Genomic DNA, 16310 nt, shown 5'->3' with positions numbered 1-16310 from the left:
TGCAGCTATTGTCCACTGGATGTGTGGATACCATACTAGTCTTTTCCTTTGTCCATGCATGTCAAAACCAAACCAGTTAATTTATCCTTTTTTTCAAATACAGATCCATATTTCTCACCCAATGTTGGGCTCTAACAAAAAGGTAAACATGTGCTAGTAGCCTTCAATTATAACTATGAGATAATTTGAATAACAATGCATTTGTTTGTCGCAAGGTAGTATAAAAAGCCCTGAAAACATGGGGAATCTCTCCAACGGAGACCATGGGCAAGGTAAGTACTGGTTTTGTCTCTCTCTGCTCACATTGAATGTTAGTTAAATTTGTTGGTGGTCTTTTACACTTTTTTTTTTTGCTGGAAAGTCTTAACTGAGCAGTTGAAGCTACGACTCTTTTATTTTTCATTAGATTATCTTTTACGAGGACAAGAACTTCCAGGGTCGCTCCTATGAGTGCAGTAATGACTGCACAGACCTTCACTTGTACTTCAGCCGCTGCAACTCCATCAGGGTAGAGAGTGGCTGCTTTATGATCTATGAGCGCCCTAACTTCATGGGCCACCAGTATTTCATGAGGAGGGGAGAGTATCCTGACTACCAGAGGTGGATGGGCTTCAGCAGCTGTATCCGCTCCTGTAGGATGATTCCAGTGGTAAGACAGACATAACGCTGAAAAATACACCTAGACATAATGGTTTCACTGAAATATGGCAAAGGTTTGAACATGTTGCTGATTCTCTTCTGGCCCCACAGTATCGAGGTTCCTACAGATTGCGTATCTATGAGAAGCCTGACTTCAGTGGTCACATGATGGAGTTCATGGATGACTGTCCCTGTGTGTCTGACCGTTTCCATCACCGCCATGTCTACTCCAGTAATGTTATGAATGGCTACTGGATCTTCTACGAGTACCCCAACTACCGAGGCAGACAGTACTTCCTAAGACCCGGGGAGTACAGGAGGTACCGCGATTGGTGCGCCACCTGCGCCATTGTCGGCTCCTTCAGGAGAGTCACCGAATTTTAGCCATCAACTGAAACCTTGCTGTAAATATAAAGCACTTTGTTTATTAAAGATGTTGAATTTTTAACTCGTCTTGTGAATTTGTTTTGATTGAGTTGTTCAGCTTTGAAACTGTGATTGCTTTGTTGCGGGTACATAACGGGACCCATCAAAAGACTGGTAACATGTTGACTGTTTGGTCTGCAGATCCTGTACTTACTCTGTAGGTACTGTGAAGAACAATACCTACTTTTGTTTATTAAATTAGATGTAATTAAAAAAAACACCCTGGCCAGTCCAGCTGATCTTAAACAAATAAACTATACATCAAGTAGGCAACAACAAAATCATCTACAGCATTATTGTTTGGACTCACTTGTTGTACTTTCTGGAATAAAAGAAAGAATCTGTGTATAACACAATGATACATTAATTTCATGACTATCTGTCATATTCTACATACTAATACTAGGTATTTGTACCATTATTTCTTATCGACATTGCTGAATCCCTTATTATGTTGGTAATCATAAGTATTTATAAACTTAATAAAATAACTTCTTTTCTTATGTTTGAATTTTTATATTAATATTATTAACTTAATATTGTAATTTCTTTTGAAATCGCCCAAATTCCACTCTTTAGGTCAAAGTTAAACAAAGCCCTAATGTCAGTCAGGAGATATATGTTTCCAGATGTGATTTTCTTTTAGATTTTTCTTATCAAAGTTGTAGACCACATGGAGCAATCCTTCTTCAAAATCCCAGCTCACGATGTTCACGATGGCTCATCAGTATTTCTACTTACGACAAACTAGTTGAATTGAATTTGGAAGAACCGTCTAATATATACGTCTCACTTGAACAACTGTATAGTTATTATATAGCCTAGAACCCAATCATAACAACAGAGTCTTTTTTCAGGACTTCCTAATAAACTCAACTTTTCAAAATAAGGGAACTGAGTGTCTTTATATAATTTTAGTTACAGTGCAAGAAGAAGAGGCAGATCAGTGATAGAAATGAGTGTTTCTGATCCAAATTTGCAAAAACGTTTAAACAAATGCCTGCAAATGAAAAAGTAAATTAATGCAACTGAAATGAATTGGTGCAATATCACCATATTGCTAATGCTTTTTCTCCAGCCAGCTGCTGTTAAAGTATTGCAAAAAAGGAACAACCAGATGTTGCATGATGGAATTAGAGGAGTGACACATTTTTAATTTTAATTTCTTTAGAATTAAGCTGTGTGAATGCAAATTAAAGTATTCTCCATAGGTATATGTACATAAACTGTCTGAACTTTTAATATTGCATAAATCCATCTACTGCTAACCTACTTTTTAAACTTTTTTAGTAACTCATCAAAAGTAAGAATACTGAATAATTAGTTACTATATTTTATGAGATTAGAATGTTGATAGCTGTGTCTGTGTATCTTACTGTAGCTTGTGTATGGCCTTTCATCTCATGATTATTTATCCCACTTTAATCTTATAGTATAATAACATCCGTAAGAACTTAATAAAACATGCAGATTGTCCTTTAAATGAAGCTCAGTCTTTTAAGTTACGGAACATATTTCTTATTATCGAGAGTCCTGAAAGCCGGCAGTTAGTATATTTATTTCTTTGTATTAACGGAATCTTTCCACAGTTTGTCAGAAGTTTACCACAGATGTAGCTTGATGTCATGTTCTTTCCATCCCTGATTACTAACTGTATGTGAAGAGCCTTCTGACTCAAAATGGAACACACACAAAGCATATGCTTATAATAGACAATACGGATGACTGCTGCCAGAAATGTATGGATGGAGAACCATTGTTAGTCATTTATAGGCCCCGTTCAGCAAAAGTAATACTGCTAATTCATCAGCTTTGCACATTTGAATAACAACACATCATGGCCCCTGGGATTTTGTATAAAAAGGCCCTGGAATCATGGAGTTGGCAGAGCAAGTTGAACCATCCACTGGGAACAACCTTAACCACCATCATGGGCAAGGTAATGGGATGATTTTTACTGTAAAAGGAAGCAAAAATAATCTTCTTTAATCGATTTACTGATTTATCATTTTGTTTTTTCAGATCGTCTTCTACGAGGACAGGAACTTCCAGGGTCGCTCCTATGAGTGCACGAGCGACTGCTCTGACATGTCCTCCTACCTGAGCAGGTGCCAGTCCTGCAGGGTGGAGAGCGGCTGCTTCATGGTCTATGAGCGTCCCAACTACATGGGCATGCAGTTCTTCCTTAGGAGGGGCGAGTACCATGACATGCAGCGCATGATGAGCATGGGAATGATGTTTGATTCCATCAGATCCTGCAGAATGATCCCCTTTGTAAGACGTGCTTCACTTTTGCTACTATAATTTTGATTCATTATTAACTTTTAAAATGCGCCTTAGTAATCATACTTACATTTTCTCTACATTTAATTACAGCACAGAGGCCAGTTCAGGATGAGGATCTATGAGAGGGAGAACTTCGGTGGTCAGATGTACGAGCTGATGGACGACTGCGACAGCATCATGGACCGCTACCGCATGTCCGACTGCATGTCCTGCAACGTGATGGATGGCCACTGGCTGATGTACGAGCAAGCCCACTACAGAGGCAGGATGATGTACATGAGGCCCGGAGAGTACAGGAGCTTCAGGGACATGGGCATGAGCGGGATGAGGTTCATGAGCATGAGGCGTATCACTGATATGTGCTAGACTTCTGTATTTGACTTCAGTAAATAAAAGCAATGTGTACTTCATAACCACATTTGTCACATGCACTTTCTTTATCTTGCTACATTTTTTATGTAGCTACATCTATGTACCTAACTGCAAGAAAGCATTCCCTAACTATACCCCAAATTCCGTGTTACTCAATAACTAAATATATACATAATTATCAGGTTCAACTTAAAAAATAATAAGAACGATCAGCAGTTTCATAGCAAAGTCAAGACAGCTTCCATTCAGTAAATGATGAGGCTAAGTCTATAGAACAACCCTAGGCTTTTGCGTTTAGCCATCCTCAGTTAGCATACGAACTTTTATTCTGGAACTAAAGACTATAACAACTAGGACAAATAAGACTGTAAATACAACAACAGCATAAGCATTCAAATCTGCAATAACTGACCTACGAAGCTCAGATACAGTAATGTTGTTAAAACTGATGTATTAGCCCAGAACGTGACTTAATATTTCACTTCATCATGCATTGTCAATATTTTTCCAAAAATGTACTTTTTTGGATTATAAATATTATATTTAATTAAAAACTGAACAACTAAACAACTAATCAAAATATCTACACTCTTGTTTGTAGCACCAAAGAAAAATACACCTAATTTACCCATTTTTCATTGAACACACACACACAAAGGAGGAGGAGGAGAAGAAATATATAGATAGAAATATATAGAGGTCTATTGAGAATAAACAAATTTTTTTCGATTTTCGATTTTTTCCCCCGTTTTTTTCCTATTGAAAAACACCAAAATAATTATTTGCCTAATTAGCCTAATTTAGCAAAATAAACTATATTAATATTTACGTTTTATTTTATTAAAATAAAAAAATAAAAATGATCTAATAAAAAAGTAAATTCAATAGCTTTTCTTTAATTGTTTAATTTGGTAAAATGAAAACAAACAAACAAACAAACAAGGAATATCACAGATCTAGGTCGACTCAAACACAGGACTCAATATCAAGTTCAGTGCATTTATTTACAGTGAATAATGCGTAACACAGAAGATCAACAGTAGCGATGGTCCCAGTCCCCTCAGGCAAGGTTTTCCACAGAGCCACACTTTCCCACAGATTCTCTCTACAGATCACCAACACAGGTTTCTCTGGGAGGATCACAAGTTCACAGGGAAACAATGAGTGAGATTCTTCCTTGGAGGAAAGTAGGAACATGTACAGAAGCTGTAAAACAAACCAGCGAGGACTGAAGGTCAGCCACCACTGCCTTAAAAAGTTGTCACAACAACGACATCAGGAGCAACTGTGAGACTGAGTGAGACACACACACACACACACACACAGACGCACACACACACACACATAGACAGAGGAGAGGTAGAGTGCTTATAAGAGAGAGATAGATAGAAAGTAGTGAGCCAACTGGAGAGGACAAAGGGAACATGACAGTAACATCAAACGAAGATCTTTTTGTAATGCAAAAATAATTTCAAATTTTGATTTATCTGACCTCTAACAGAGGAAATTTTCAATTTGCTTCAGTCCATTTTAATCAGCTTTCAGTGTTTTTCCTGATGATATGTTTCATTAACCTATATTTGCGGATGGCACAGCAAACTGTGCTCAGAGACAATGATTTCTGGAAGAGTTCCTGAGCCCATACAGTGCATTTCCATGAAGCTGCCTGAAGGTCACACGTTGCACAACTACACACAACCTTTTGATGATATACTGCACATCACGATGACATATTAAAAACTCATATACTCAACTCTGCTGAACCCGTAAATGCATTTTATGAATAGCATGTCCTATATATGTGACTATGTGTTATAACCTGCCAGCTTTAATTTAATTAAATTGTAATTATTCTAACTAGAAGGGAAACAGCATATGCTATTGAAAAATATTAAAGAATTAGTTGCCATTTATTCTGTATGCTGCTTTTTATGCATACATTTCCTCATATTCAAAATTACATTGGCACAATTAATAAATTATGTGTAATTTAAATTGTTGTGCCTTTTTACAGGTCGTTGCATGAATAAAAAGGCAAATGTTGCAGAACAGAAGGACTGCATTCACATATTCTGCATTTCTAATATTGCGGTGTATTTAATGTATTTATAATTTGCCTAAATGTAACCATTTACTGTGGTTACATTTACAGATATCAATAAAAATGGTGATATGCTGTCATCTGGTGGTGTGCAGCATAGTGACCCTAAAGGTTTGCTGTTAAACTGAATACACAGCATAGCACTTAAAAGTTAGCTGTTGCTAATTTATACAAAAATGTAGCCTATATTTGCGTGTCTTATTTTGGTTTGTTGTGCAAGTTTCCGATCACTCAGTGACAAATTCAATTAAAAGAGAATTATTAGATTTTTATTTAAAATCATGCTTTTATACACTGGTGCTCTAATAACAGGAATCCATGATGCGCCTCATGCTATTGAACCTCATCCCGCTCATTCCCATCTCCCTGAAGCTCCTGTACTCTCCGGGCCTCAGGTACATCATCCTGCCTCTGTAGTGGGGCTGCTCGTACATCAGCCAGTGGCCATCCATCACGTTGCACGACTGGCAGTCGGACATGCGGTAGCGATCCATCATGTTCTCGCAGTCGTCCATCAGTTCGTACATCTGACCTCCGAAGTTCTCCCTCTCATAGATCCTCATCCTGAACTGGCCTCTGTGCTGTAAATTGAAATGAATAACAATGAATCAAAGAGATCTCGTTAATATGCTTTCGCCAGGTTCAGCATCTTACACCATATGTCAAATATTAGAAGGAGTTTTCAATTTACAGTACCATGGGGATCATGCGGCAGGACCTAATGCAATCACTCATGCCCATACGCTGGTAGTCAGAGTACTCTCCCCTCCTGACAAAGAACTGATTTCCCATGTAGTTGGTACGGTCGTAGACCATGAAGCAGCCGCTCTCCACCCTGCAGGAGTGGCACCTGCTCAGGTAGGAGGACATGTCAGCACAGTCGCTGCTGGTCTCATAGGAACGACCCTGGAAGTTCCTGTCCTCATAGAAGATGATCTGAAATTGAAAAAAAGAGAAAAAACAAGGACTATTTGATATCGTACTTTTTGCATCGCATCCACATTTGTTCAGCATCCAATCAAATGCAAAAAATCCGAACAATGAAATAGCCAAAGCTGCACACACCTTTCCCATGGTCATGGTTTCAGTTAGGACTCTTTAGGCTCAGAAGGACTGCACAGTTTTCACGACATCCCACGAGTTGCTTTTATACCTGACCTCACGCCGAAAGATACATGACCCCATTGTTCAAATTCCTGACAGAGCAACATGGAGCAGAGGCCCCCCGTGTACGTTTCAATTCAAAGGGACCTTCAACGGATCGTGATTTGCAGGGGTTGCATTTGTGAGAAGAGGCCCCGCTGTGTATTGTCTTTGCAGCTGAATAACAGAGAGAGCGTGTTTTCCACAAACATAGCATTCTTTGAAGGCCTCATTAAAGTTTTCATCTCTAATGTTTCACAGGTGAAAGAACATTCTGTTTTTTTGTTCTTTTTGCCAAAATTAGCCAAAAACCAAATCTTTAAAATCTGTTAAAATTTAATTGGACTCAATAGAGGATTGAATCAATTCATTAAAACTGAGTAAACCTATAAAACCTATAAGGGACAGATAATCTACTGATATGTTAGTCTAAATATGTCTCCATCAAGTATTTTTTGGCCCTCATTTAGTTTAATGTAATGAATGAGATGTTGCCAATGAATTTCATGGATATCATGGTGATTTATTCATGAAGCTAATCCTTACATAATTTGTAGATGATATTCAAGCCCTTTCATAACAAGTGTACTGCAGGTGATTTCTTCTTTTTTAACCCATTAACTTGAATACTGGAGTTATATGCATGGCTGTGTGATTGACATGTCTCTTGACACTATTAGCTGTAGACAATGGCTGTTGTCTGAACTGGACCTCTCAACTGCATTTGTTTTGTTGGTGTCTTCTGGAGCTTTTTTAATGGAATTACTTGGCAAATGTTTTCATGTGATGTACAGTATGGTCTCACTTCCATTAAATGTGGGCATTTTGATGAGGGAAGTTATAGTGCTTTATTAGGCTGTTAGCACTGAGTAGCAGATAACTGCTGCTGTGACTTGGAGCTATATAAATAAAATTGAACTGAACTGAAATTGAATTATTTGTACAGCATGCTAACCAGGCTTTTCCACATTTCTACCTGGCTTAGGATTCCACTCTGTCATCCAAACCTGGTCACTTTTGGCTCCCCAAGCAAGCAAGCAAGCAAACAAACAAACAAACAAACATTGGCCAAAACATTAGCACTAACGTCTTAAAATGTGTTCCAAAACCAGTGGGTGACCTCAAAGTGGAAATGTTAATGTTTTATAGCTGATGAAATGTTTTATTTGTTAATGAAATTGTCATTGACAAATTAACAGTGGATGTCCATGCAGTCCTCCCATGACTTTCCTTCATATGTTTGTATGAGAAAAAAAAGACTTTTTCTATATTACTGTAATTTCTCACATAAAAACAATACACTGGGTATAGATGTAGGTTGTTACGATCTGGAGTTATACTCTTTGACTTAAGCCATTAAAACAATAAATCAAAATCTCTAAAAATCAAAGTAAGATAGTAAGATCCTCGGTGAGGTAGAGTAACTATTGCTTTCTTCTTTTAAGGTTTCCTAGCTTTAAATTCTACATATTTTAGTTTTCTTTACAGTTTAACACATTTCCAGCTGCTGTTTTCTTATGAGATTATTTCTGACTTATAATAATAATTTTTAGACAACAACAAGCATTGTTTGCCTTTTTCAGGCAGTCTGATACAGATGGGTCAGATATAAGTGTTCGCTCTCGGATATGATGTGAAAAACAAGGTTTGTTATAAGGCCAATGGTGATACATGGCCATATAACTGGATCAGAACTAGATTGTATTTTCTTCTGAAAGTGACAAGAATGACCGAAACAGTGCTCTTACTGTGAATATTTATTGGAAGAAATCTGATGTCGCAAGTCGCAAGAAAAACATCTTTCATTTTTTGATGTGAAAAATACTTTCGTGCAACAACCTTTGGCTTTTAATTGGAGTCACAAAGACCAAGTTTCCTTTTTGATGGTCACGTCAAAACAAATAACTAACTTCTGAGTCAACTGATGCTATCAAATGAATATGTGTACAGACTTGAATATTGCCATTATATTAAAAGTGCAGTACAAGGAAAGAGAAGGACATTTTTTTCACATGCCACAAATCTGTGTTAGCACATGTTGATGGAGTCCGTTATGTTAAGGTAGAATGAACGCTTCATGGACTGTGCCTTTAAGAACTGATCAGTCACTACATTATATGCTACAAAACAAATCAGGCATAATTAAATAACTATATGAGTCTAACTGAAAATGTTCAAAGATACTTGAAAATATTCTTAATCACTTTTTAAAAATCATCAATAACTCCAACCATATTTACAATAATCTTCAGAAGAGACGAGGTCGCCTGGAAAACCTGGAAGATGTATGTATATTTGAATAATGCCTAGGAGAAAATAATGATGGGGAGCAAGACTTTACCAAATCTTATTTTCTACTGTTTATTTCAATTTTGGAATCACATAACACAATGTAAAAGGATAGTTAAATCACATTAATTGATTACCACTATTACAAATTGTGTATGCCATCTGGTGCATGAAAATTCTTTTATTTCTTTACGAGATTAAAATGTATTTGTTGTTAACAGGATTCATTGATGCGTCTGATGGAGCTGAATCTCATTCCGTCATATCCCATGTCCCTGAAGCTCCTGTACTCTCCGGGCCTCAGGTACATCATCCTGCCTCTGTAGTGGGGCTGCTCGTACATCAGCCAGTGGCCATCCATCACGTTGCAGGACTGGCAGTCGGACATGCGGTAGCGGTCTTGGAAGTTGTCGCAGTCGTCCATGAGCTCATACATCTGACCTCCGAAGTTCTCCCTCTCATATATCCTTACTCTGTAGGACCCTTTGTGCTGTTAATATTACAATGTAAGGATGAATTATTTTATATAATAATCTTAGCAATAAACCTTATTTATAAAGTATTCTTTAAACCAAGTTACAAAGTGCTTCAAAGAAAGAAATTGAAAAGAGAGACATAAAAAAATTTCCTAAAAGTTTTAAAATAGTGCTTCAAGAAAATATTTAAGTTGCTATTCTGATTTCAATGGACGAACTGTCCCACAGTGTGAGAGAGTTAATGACAGAGGCCCCAAACCAGCTAAGCCTTATTACCAATTTAAGGAACCCAGACCAGCGTATGTAAGAGACGAAGGTTTTGATATACTATTCATTCTGTGAACTATGTTGATGGACATTTTGCAAAAGCCATATCACATATGACACATATGTTATTATTATTATTAGGCCGTATTAGTTTATATATGAAAGTTTAGCAATCTCGGTACTGTACCATGGGGATCATACGACAGGATCTGATGCAATCGCTGAAACCTATCATACGTTGGTAGTCTGAGTACTCGCCCCTCCTCATGAAATACTGGTTTCCGATGAAGTTTGGGCGGTCGTAGACCATGAAGCAGCCGCTCTCCACCCTGCAGGAGTGACACCTGCTCAGGTGAGAGGACATATCAGCACAGTCGCTGCTGGTCTCATAGGAGCGACCCTGGAAGTTCTTGTCCTCGTAGAAGATGATCTGGATCCAACAGACGAGGCAGAATTCAGTAAACATTTTAAAATCATAGCTTTTGTTTTAGGTCAGAAAGATAAAAATTTTGATCTATTTTCTCTAATACACGTACCTTGCCGTGCATCGTGGCTGATAGACTGAATGACGCTATAGCAATCCTATCCCAGATTTAAGCCTTTTTTATAGCTAACGTGACATCCAGACAGTTGATGTCACCATTGTATGGAAACCATGAGTCAGCAGCATCCAATGTTAGTCCCTCTGTGAATGCTGATGGCAAAGGGTTGTTATGCATCCTCTGACAGGCTCTATTATTCTAGATCAAAAGAGTTTCTTTGTGATTACCTTGAAAATGATTTAGTGTTTTTATTTTGTGGTGATATACTCAAAAAGTAGTAGAGCCGTATTTAAATGTAGTTATTTGTGCTAGTACCACAAATGCTGTTGTTAAACTGATACTACACCCTGAATGTATGTAAATGGTAATGCAATGGTGCTTAAGCTAATTTATAAAGGTTCATGTTTTTTTTTTTTTTATCTATACTGTAGCAAATAATTGGTTGATGTTAGACACATACACACATGCTTACTTATAACAAGGTGGTGCTTTTCTTTGGTTTGTATTTAACATTCATTTCAGGCGTAATCTGAAGGTATTATGTGGCATACTATAATATAACATTTCAGTGAAAGTTTAAGTGGAAAAAACGATTAAATTAAATATTATATTTACTTTGTTTGGGGTTTTAAGTTAACACTGCTTAATAACTTACTGATCTGCAATAAAGAGGTTTTTAATCAAAACTAGACTTTGACGTGGTTTAATAGAACAACAATATTTAATGTGTGCTGTGTATAATACTGGGATTAGTTTATAAAACTGTGGCACACTTTTTGATTATTTATAGAGAATTAAATTTTTCCCCCAAGTTCATGTGGTGTATTTATTATTTTATTAAGTTGATGGTGATGGTGTGTGTCTCTAGAGAATAATGTAACCATTTCATTGTGTTTTTCCCCTTTCAAACCCCTTTAATGATCGTTTATTCACTATATTAGAGGAGATAATAAAGAACAACAGAAAAAGTCACTGATGTAAGATTTTGTCTTTATCTTTTATTTTTTGTGAATTTGTTTAGCACATGTCCATGATGCGCCTCATGCTCATGAACCTCATCCCGCTCATTCCCATCTCCCTGAAGCTCCTGTACTCTCCGGGCCTCATGTACATCATCCTGCCTCTGTAGTGGGCTTGCTCGTACATCAGCCAGTGGCCATCCATCACGTGGCACGACTGGCAGTCGGACATGCGGTAGCGGTCCATGATGCTGTCGCAGTCGTCCATCAGCTCGTACATCTGACCACCAAAGTTCTCCCTCTCATAGATCCTCATCCTGAACTGGCCTCTGTACTGTTAGAGAGAATGGAAAAATAATGTGTTATGGAGTTTGCACTTGTACTAGAAACAGGATTTCATGCTGCATTCTACCTACCATGGGGATCATACGGCAAGACCTGATACCACCGCTCATGCCCATCATGCTCATGTAGTCAGCGTACTCGCCCCTCCTCATGAAATACTGGTTTCCCATGTAGTTGGGGCGGTCATAGACCATGAAGCAGCCGCTCTCCACCCTGCAGGAGTGACACCTGCTCAGGTAGGAGGACATGTCGGCGCAATCGCTCATGCACTCATAGGAGCGACCCTGGAAGTTCCTGTCCTCGTAGAAGATGATCTGGAAAAAAGGAGTGCATTAGTTCATTTAGAGTTCACCGAAATAATACGATCTATATTCTGTATGCTCTACAACATCAGTGCATATGACGTTCATGACGTTCATAAGCTCACCTTGCCCATGCTCATGTCAGTGGTGGACATACTTAATGATGAGCTGCTGCTGTTGCTACTGCTACTGCTGCACTGCTGTCCTCTTTGGTTTAACCCTTGCTTTTATACCTGACCAAACCCTACAGAGTCAGTGGGCCCCCATTGTTTAAACCCCTGACCCAGCAACATGGTATAGAGAGCTGTACCAGCATGCGGTACTGTGTCATATAATCACATGATTGGGCAAGCGAAGACTTTAGAAATTTGACCTTTTGACGAGTAACACAAAGCCTCTATTCTCAGCTCTAAGGTTGTCGTGCCCATTTAGATGCATTAAACCAGAGACCTTCAATCAGAGTAACATAAAAATAATTGATTAAGGTTTTGTAAAGTAGAAAGAACTCACAGTGCATGCTAATGGAATGTAGATGTTTATTGCACATTTTTTTCTGGACATAAGTTAAAATCAGCAACTCAGAAACTGAAAAACATTTTGTAGAATTTGCACTATTAATTGTCATCATCATGATCATTTATTTGGAGGATTATAGATATATTCAGTTTTAGCATGGTTTATGTGTCTGTTTTTAACATTATGTTTGCATAATTTTGCAGTGTTCGATTCTTGTAGTATCTGATTTGATTGCCTTCTTAAATAATATAAATATTTCTCAAATTGATAATTGTATTTTACTCTGTAAAAAGGCTAAATCTAAATACTCTGTATTTAGATTTAGCCTTTTAGAACCTTTTGGCTCTTTATTTATGAATTGAGCTTATGGCAACCATTGTCTTTTCTTGCACCAAATAATAAATAAAAATAATAATACAAGTGGAAACAGATGGCACAATCAGTATTTTCTTAATATGCAACATGTTAGAATTAACTTTCACAGTACAACAATCTAAATAAATGTCTGATTTTTTTTAAGTGTCTTGTTTTTAACTTCAGGAGTAAAACCACAATGACCAATTATCCAAACACAGTAAATAATGACTCACTGTCTGTATTGTTCCTGATGCAAACAGAGTCATTGTTAAAAACTGAATAATTTCTGGGATTGTTTATATTAGACACATCACCTTTAAAACGAAAAAACAAACAAACCCCAATACATGTATATGATGGCAACAAATTTTTTATTAAGAAATATACAACATGTCACAGTATTTACAACTTCATTATAGGGTGTAGGTCTGAGTCACTTCAACCGTATCCTCAAGCAATTTTTAAGCACTTGTAGCTTGTAGCTAAATACTGGACAGATAGTTTCAGAATTCATTTAGTGATTAAAAATAAGAAAATAAGAATAAAAGAAACGTAAACTATTAATGATGCATAAAACCAAATTTTAAGCTAAAAAATTTAACCTAGATTAGCATCATCAGATGTTTTTATGACCAAGTTAGTGTCAGTCAGATGACACTTACACATGACATAAACAGAAAACATGTTACTTTGACAATTGTTTGAAAATTCCCTTATTTTGATTTTATCTTTCAGTTTTTGAAAATGCTAATTGGTATTCTATTCAAGATCACACTTTATATTATCAGGTATCATCAGCTGAATACAATTTAGAATCAATATTTGCTTGCTATTGTGTTTGTTGCAGATAAAATTATAAAACTTCAAATATTTTCAGTATATATATGTATCACAACAATGTATCATTTTTTTCATGATGAGTTAATTAATAATCTCGACAAAGGTCAAAGTACTGTAAAATTATTTTATTTAGTGGCATTGGACAGTGAACATTTAGTAACAGGAGTCCATGATGCGCCTCATGCTCATGAACCTCATCCCGCTCATTCCCATCTCCCTGAAGCTCCTGTACTCTCCGGGCCTCATGTACATCATCCTGCCTCTGTAGTGGGGCTGCTCGTACATCAGCCAGTGGCCATCCATCACGTTGCAGGACATGCAGTCGGACATGCGGTAGCGGTCCATGATGCTGTCGCAGTCGTCCATCAGCTCGTACATCTGACCACCGAAGTTCTCCCTCTCATAGATCCTCATCCTGAACTGGCCTCTGTACTGTAGGGGAAACAGTTCACAACAAAGAATTTGAATATATAATTCAAGCCTATCTGGAGGAAAATGATATCCACAGCACAGCTTTCCTACCATGTGGATCATACGGCAAGACCTGATGCAGTCTGACATGCCCATCATGCTCATGTAGTCAGCGTACTCGCCCCTCCTCATGAAATACTGGTTTCCCATGTAGTTGGGGCGGTCATAGACCATGAAGCAGCCGCTCTCCACCCTGCAGGAGTGACACCTGCTCAGGTAGGAGGTCATGTCAGAGCAGTCGCTCATGCACTCATAGGAGCGACCCTGGAAGTTCCTGTCCTCGTAGAAGATGATCTGAAAAACAGCAAAATAAAATCCTTCTTTAAAAAGCAGCAGTTATTTGGAAGCAGTAATCACTGTTGATTAAAAAAGAAAGAAATCTGTACCTTGCCCCTCATGTTCATGCCAGTGTTGCTCATGTTGCCTGCAAGTGAGTAGTTACTCCTGTTCTGTCCTGTTCTCTACCTGGTTTAACCCTTTTCTTTTATACCTGACCAAACGTAAAGAAACCCCTCCCCTACACCAGAGAACCCATTACTCAGCAACTTGCTAGTGAGGCCCACAGAAAGCAAAGGTTAGGTCCATTTTTTTTATAGACACTGGGCACCAGCAGTCTTTAGAAAGGCCTTTTCTCTTTTTACAGAATGCATTTTCAACCGTGCTTGTGAAATGTGAATAGGTTGGCCCATGTAATTGTTAAGAATTGTGTTTATGACCCGTGTCACACATAAACTGTCAAAACTGGGTGTTTGAATTGTTTTTCACGGTGAACATGCTTGTTTCCACTGTAGAATATGAAAAATAAATTGACTGTAGCAACAAGACATTTTAAATTAGTTGCTGATACATTTACATACAACTACATCGTACTCCATCAGAAATTGTTTATATTGTATTTTGGTTATAAATCCTCAAACGGATAAAGAGGAGGAAGAATACATCAACAAAATATTGACTGTGTTAGACAAATGCAAGTATGATATCATGTAACTGTGAGATTAGTGTTAATTACAGAGTGTTTGTTTGATGTTTTTGATCGTTTGACCTTTGGGTAGGTGATGACCCCACCTTAACACTAACTCTAACTGTACAATGTGTGATGTTTCTTTTTATTAAATTATTCTCCCAGTCTTAGTCAAGGGCACAAAGAAAACACCACAAACTTTACCCCCAAAAAGTCAGTTTTGGCTTTCTCCAAAATAAAGGAGAGATTTTTTACCTATGGCTTAATGTTTGTTATACCCTTACCATAACTAAAGAAGCCGTGTACAATTTTGCCTTCATTCTGTAAAAACTGAAGCTGTTTTATCCCTCACTTATAACAACATGGACGTTATTTGGAGTTGTGGTTGCTCGTTTTCCTTTTGTTTGCTTTGTTCATTTGTCTCTTTTAATTCTATTTTTTTATACTTTTTCAACATGTTCAAAATAAAGATTCAATCAATCAATCAATCAAAACCTTTTGACGAGTAACACAAAGCCTCTATTCTCAGCTCTAAGGTTGTCGTGCCCATTTAGATGCATTAAACCAGAGACCTTCAATCAGAGTAACATAAAAATAATTGATTAAGGTTTTGTAAAGTAGAAAGAACTCACAGTGCATGCTAATGGAATGTAGATGTTTATTGCACATTTTTTTCTGGACATAAGTTAAAATCAGCAACTCAGAAACTGAAAAACATTTTGTAGAATTTGCACTATTAATTGTCATCATCATGATCATTTATTTGGAGGATTATAGATATATTCAGTTTTAGCATGGTTTATGTGTCTGTTTTTAACATTATGTTTGCATAATTTTGCAGTGTTCGATTCTTGTAGTATCTTTTGACGAGTAACACAAAGCCTCTATTCTCAGCTCTAAGGTTGTCGTGCCCATTTAGATGCATTAAACCAGAGACCTTCAATCAGAGTAACATAAGGAAGATGTCAGGAGAGGAAGATGTCAACTCCACGGAGCATCAAGTGGTTACCTTTCT

At 37.4% G+C, this 16310-nt stretch overlaps 6 protein-coding genes across 6 annotated transcripts; 2 read left to right on the top strand and 4 right to left on the bottom strand.

Annotated features, from left to right (window-relative positions):
• Positions 1 to 229: 229 nt before the first annotated feature.
• Positions 230 to 1087, top strand: LOC147311184 (gamma-crystallin M2). The gene is made up of 3 exons (XM_086266505.1): positions 230 to 272; positions 407 to 649; positions 751 to 1087. Exons 1-3 carry the CDS (start codon positions 264 to 266, stop codon positions 1021 to 1023), a joined length of 525 nt encoding a protein of 174 aa, XP_086122631.1. The 5' UTR covers positions 230 to 263; the 3' UTR covers positions 1024 to 1087.
• Positions 1088 to 2902: 1815 nt separating this feature from the next.
• LOC147311183 (gamma-crystallin M1) lies at positions 2903 to 3764 on the top strand. The gene is made up of 3 exons (XM_086265860.1): positions 2903 to 3004; positions 3088 to 3339; positions 3442 to 3764. The coding sequence occupies exons 1-3, from the start codon at positions 2903 to 2905 to the stop codon at positions 3715 to 3717; spliced, it is 630 nt and encodes a 209-aa protein (XP_086121986.1). The 3' UTR covers positions 3718 to 3764.
• A 2307-nt stretch (positions 3765 to 6071) lies between these two features.
• On the bottom strand, positions 6072 to 6958 carry LOC147311182 (gamma-crystallin M3-like). Its single transcript, XM_086265861.1, has 3 exons — positions 6890 to 6958; positions 6521 to 6760; positions 6072 to 6405 (listed from the first exon to the last, which is right to left on the bottom strand). The coding sequence occupies exons 1-3, from the start codon at positions 6902 to 6904 to the stop codon at positions 6127 to 6129; spliced, it is 534 nt and encodes a 177-aa protein (XP_086121987.1). The 5' UTR covers positions 6905 to 6958; the 3' UTR covers positions 6072 to 6126.
• A 2354-nt stretch (positions 6959 to 9312) lies between these two features.
• Positions 9313 to 10652, bottom strand: LOC147311181 (gamma-crystallin M3-like). The gene is made up of 3 exons (XM_086265454.1): positions 10536 to 10652; positions 10187 to 10429; positions 9313 to 9746 (listed from the first exon to the last, which is right to left on the bottom strand). The coding sequence occupies exons 1-3, from the start codon at positions 10545 to 10547 to the stop codon at positions 9471 to 9473; spliced, it is 531 nt and encodes a 176-aa protein (XP_086121580.1). The 5' UTR covers positions 10548 to 10652; the 3' UTR covers positions 9313 to 9470.
• Positions 10653 to 11519: 867 nt separating this feature from the next.
• LOC147311180 (gamma-crystallin M3-like) lies at positions 11520 to 12342 on the bottom strand. Its single transcript, XM_086265453.1, has 3 exons — positions 12273 to 12342; positions 11917 to 12159; positions 11520 to 11834 (listed from the first exon to the last, which is right to left on the bottom strand). Exons 1-3 carry the CDS (start codon positions 12300 to 12302, stop codon positions 11559 to 11561), a joined length of 549 nt encoding a protein of 182 aa, XP_086121579.1. The 5' UTR covers positions 12303 to 12342; the 3' UTR covers positions 11520 to 11558.
• Positions 12343 to 13970: 1628 nt separating this feature from the next.
• Positions 13971 to 14860, bottom strand: LOC147311179 (gamma-crystallin M3-like). The gene is made up of 3 exons (XM_086267727.1): positions 14718 to 14860; positions 14383 to 14625; positions 13971 to 14292 (listed from the first exon to the last, which is right to left on the bottom strand). The coding sequence occupies exons 1-3, from the start codon at positions 14748 to 14750 to the stop codon at positions 14014 to 14016; spliced, it is 555 nt and encodes a 184-aa protein (XP_086123853.1). The 5' UTR covers positions 14751 to 14860; the 3' UTR covers positions 13971 to 14013.
• Between the last annotated feature and the right edge of the window lie 1450 nt (positions 14861 to 16310).

Source organism: Aulonocara sp. 'chitande type north' Nkhata Bay, linkage group LG16 (assembly GCF_057382095.1).
Source record: "Aulonocara sp. 'chitande type north' Nkhata Bay isolate Kocher_YH1m ecotype deep benthic linkage group LG16, A_spYH_male_GT1.1, whole genome shotgun sequence".
Lineage (NCBI taxonomy): Eukaryota > Metazoa > Chordata > Actinopteri > Cichliformes > Cichlidae > Aulonocara > Aulonocara sp. 'chitande type north' Nkhata Bay.
This window is presented reverse-complemented; position numbering and strand designations above follow the sequence as displayed.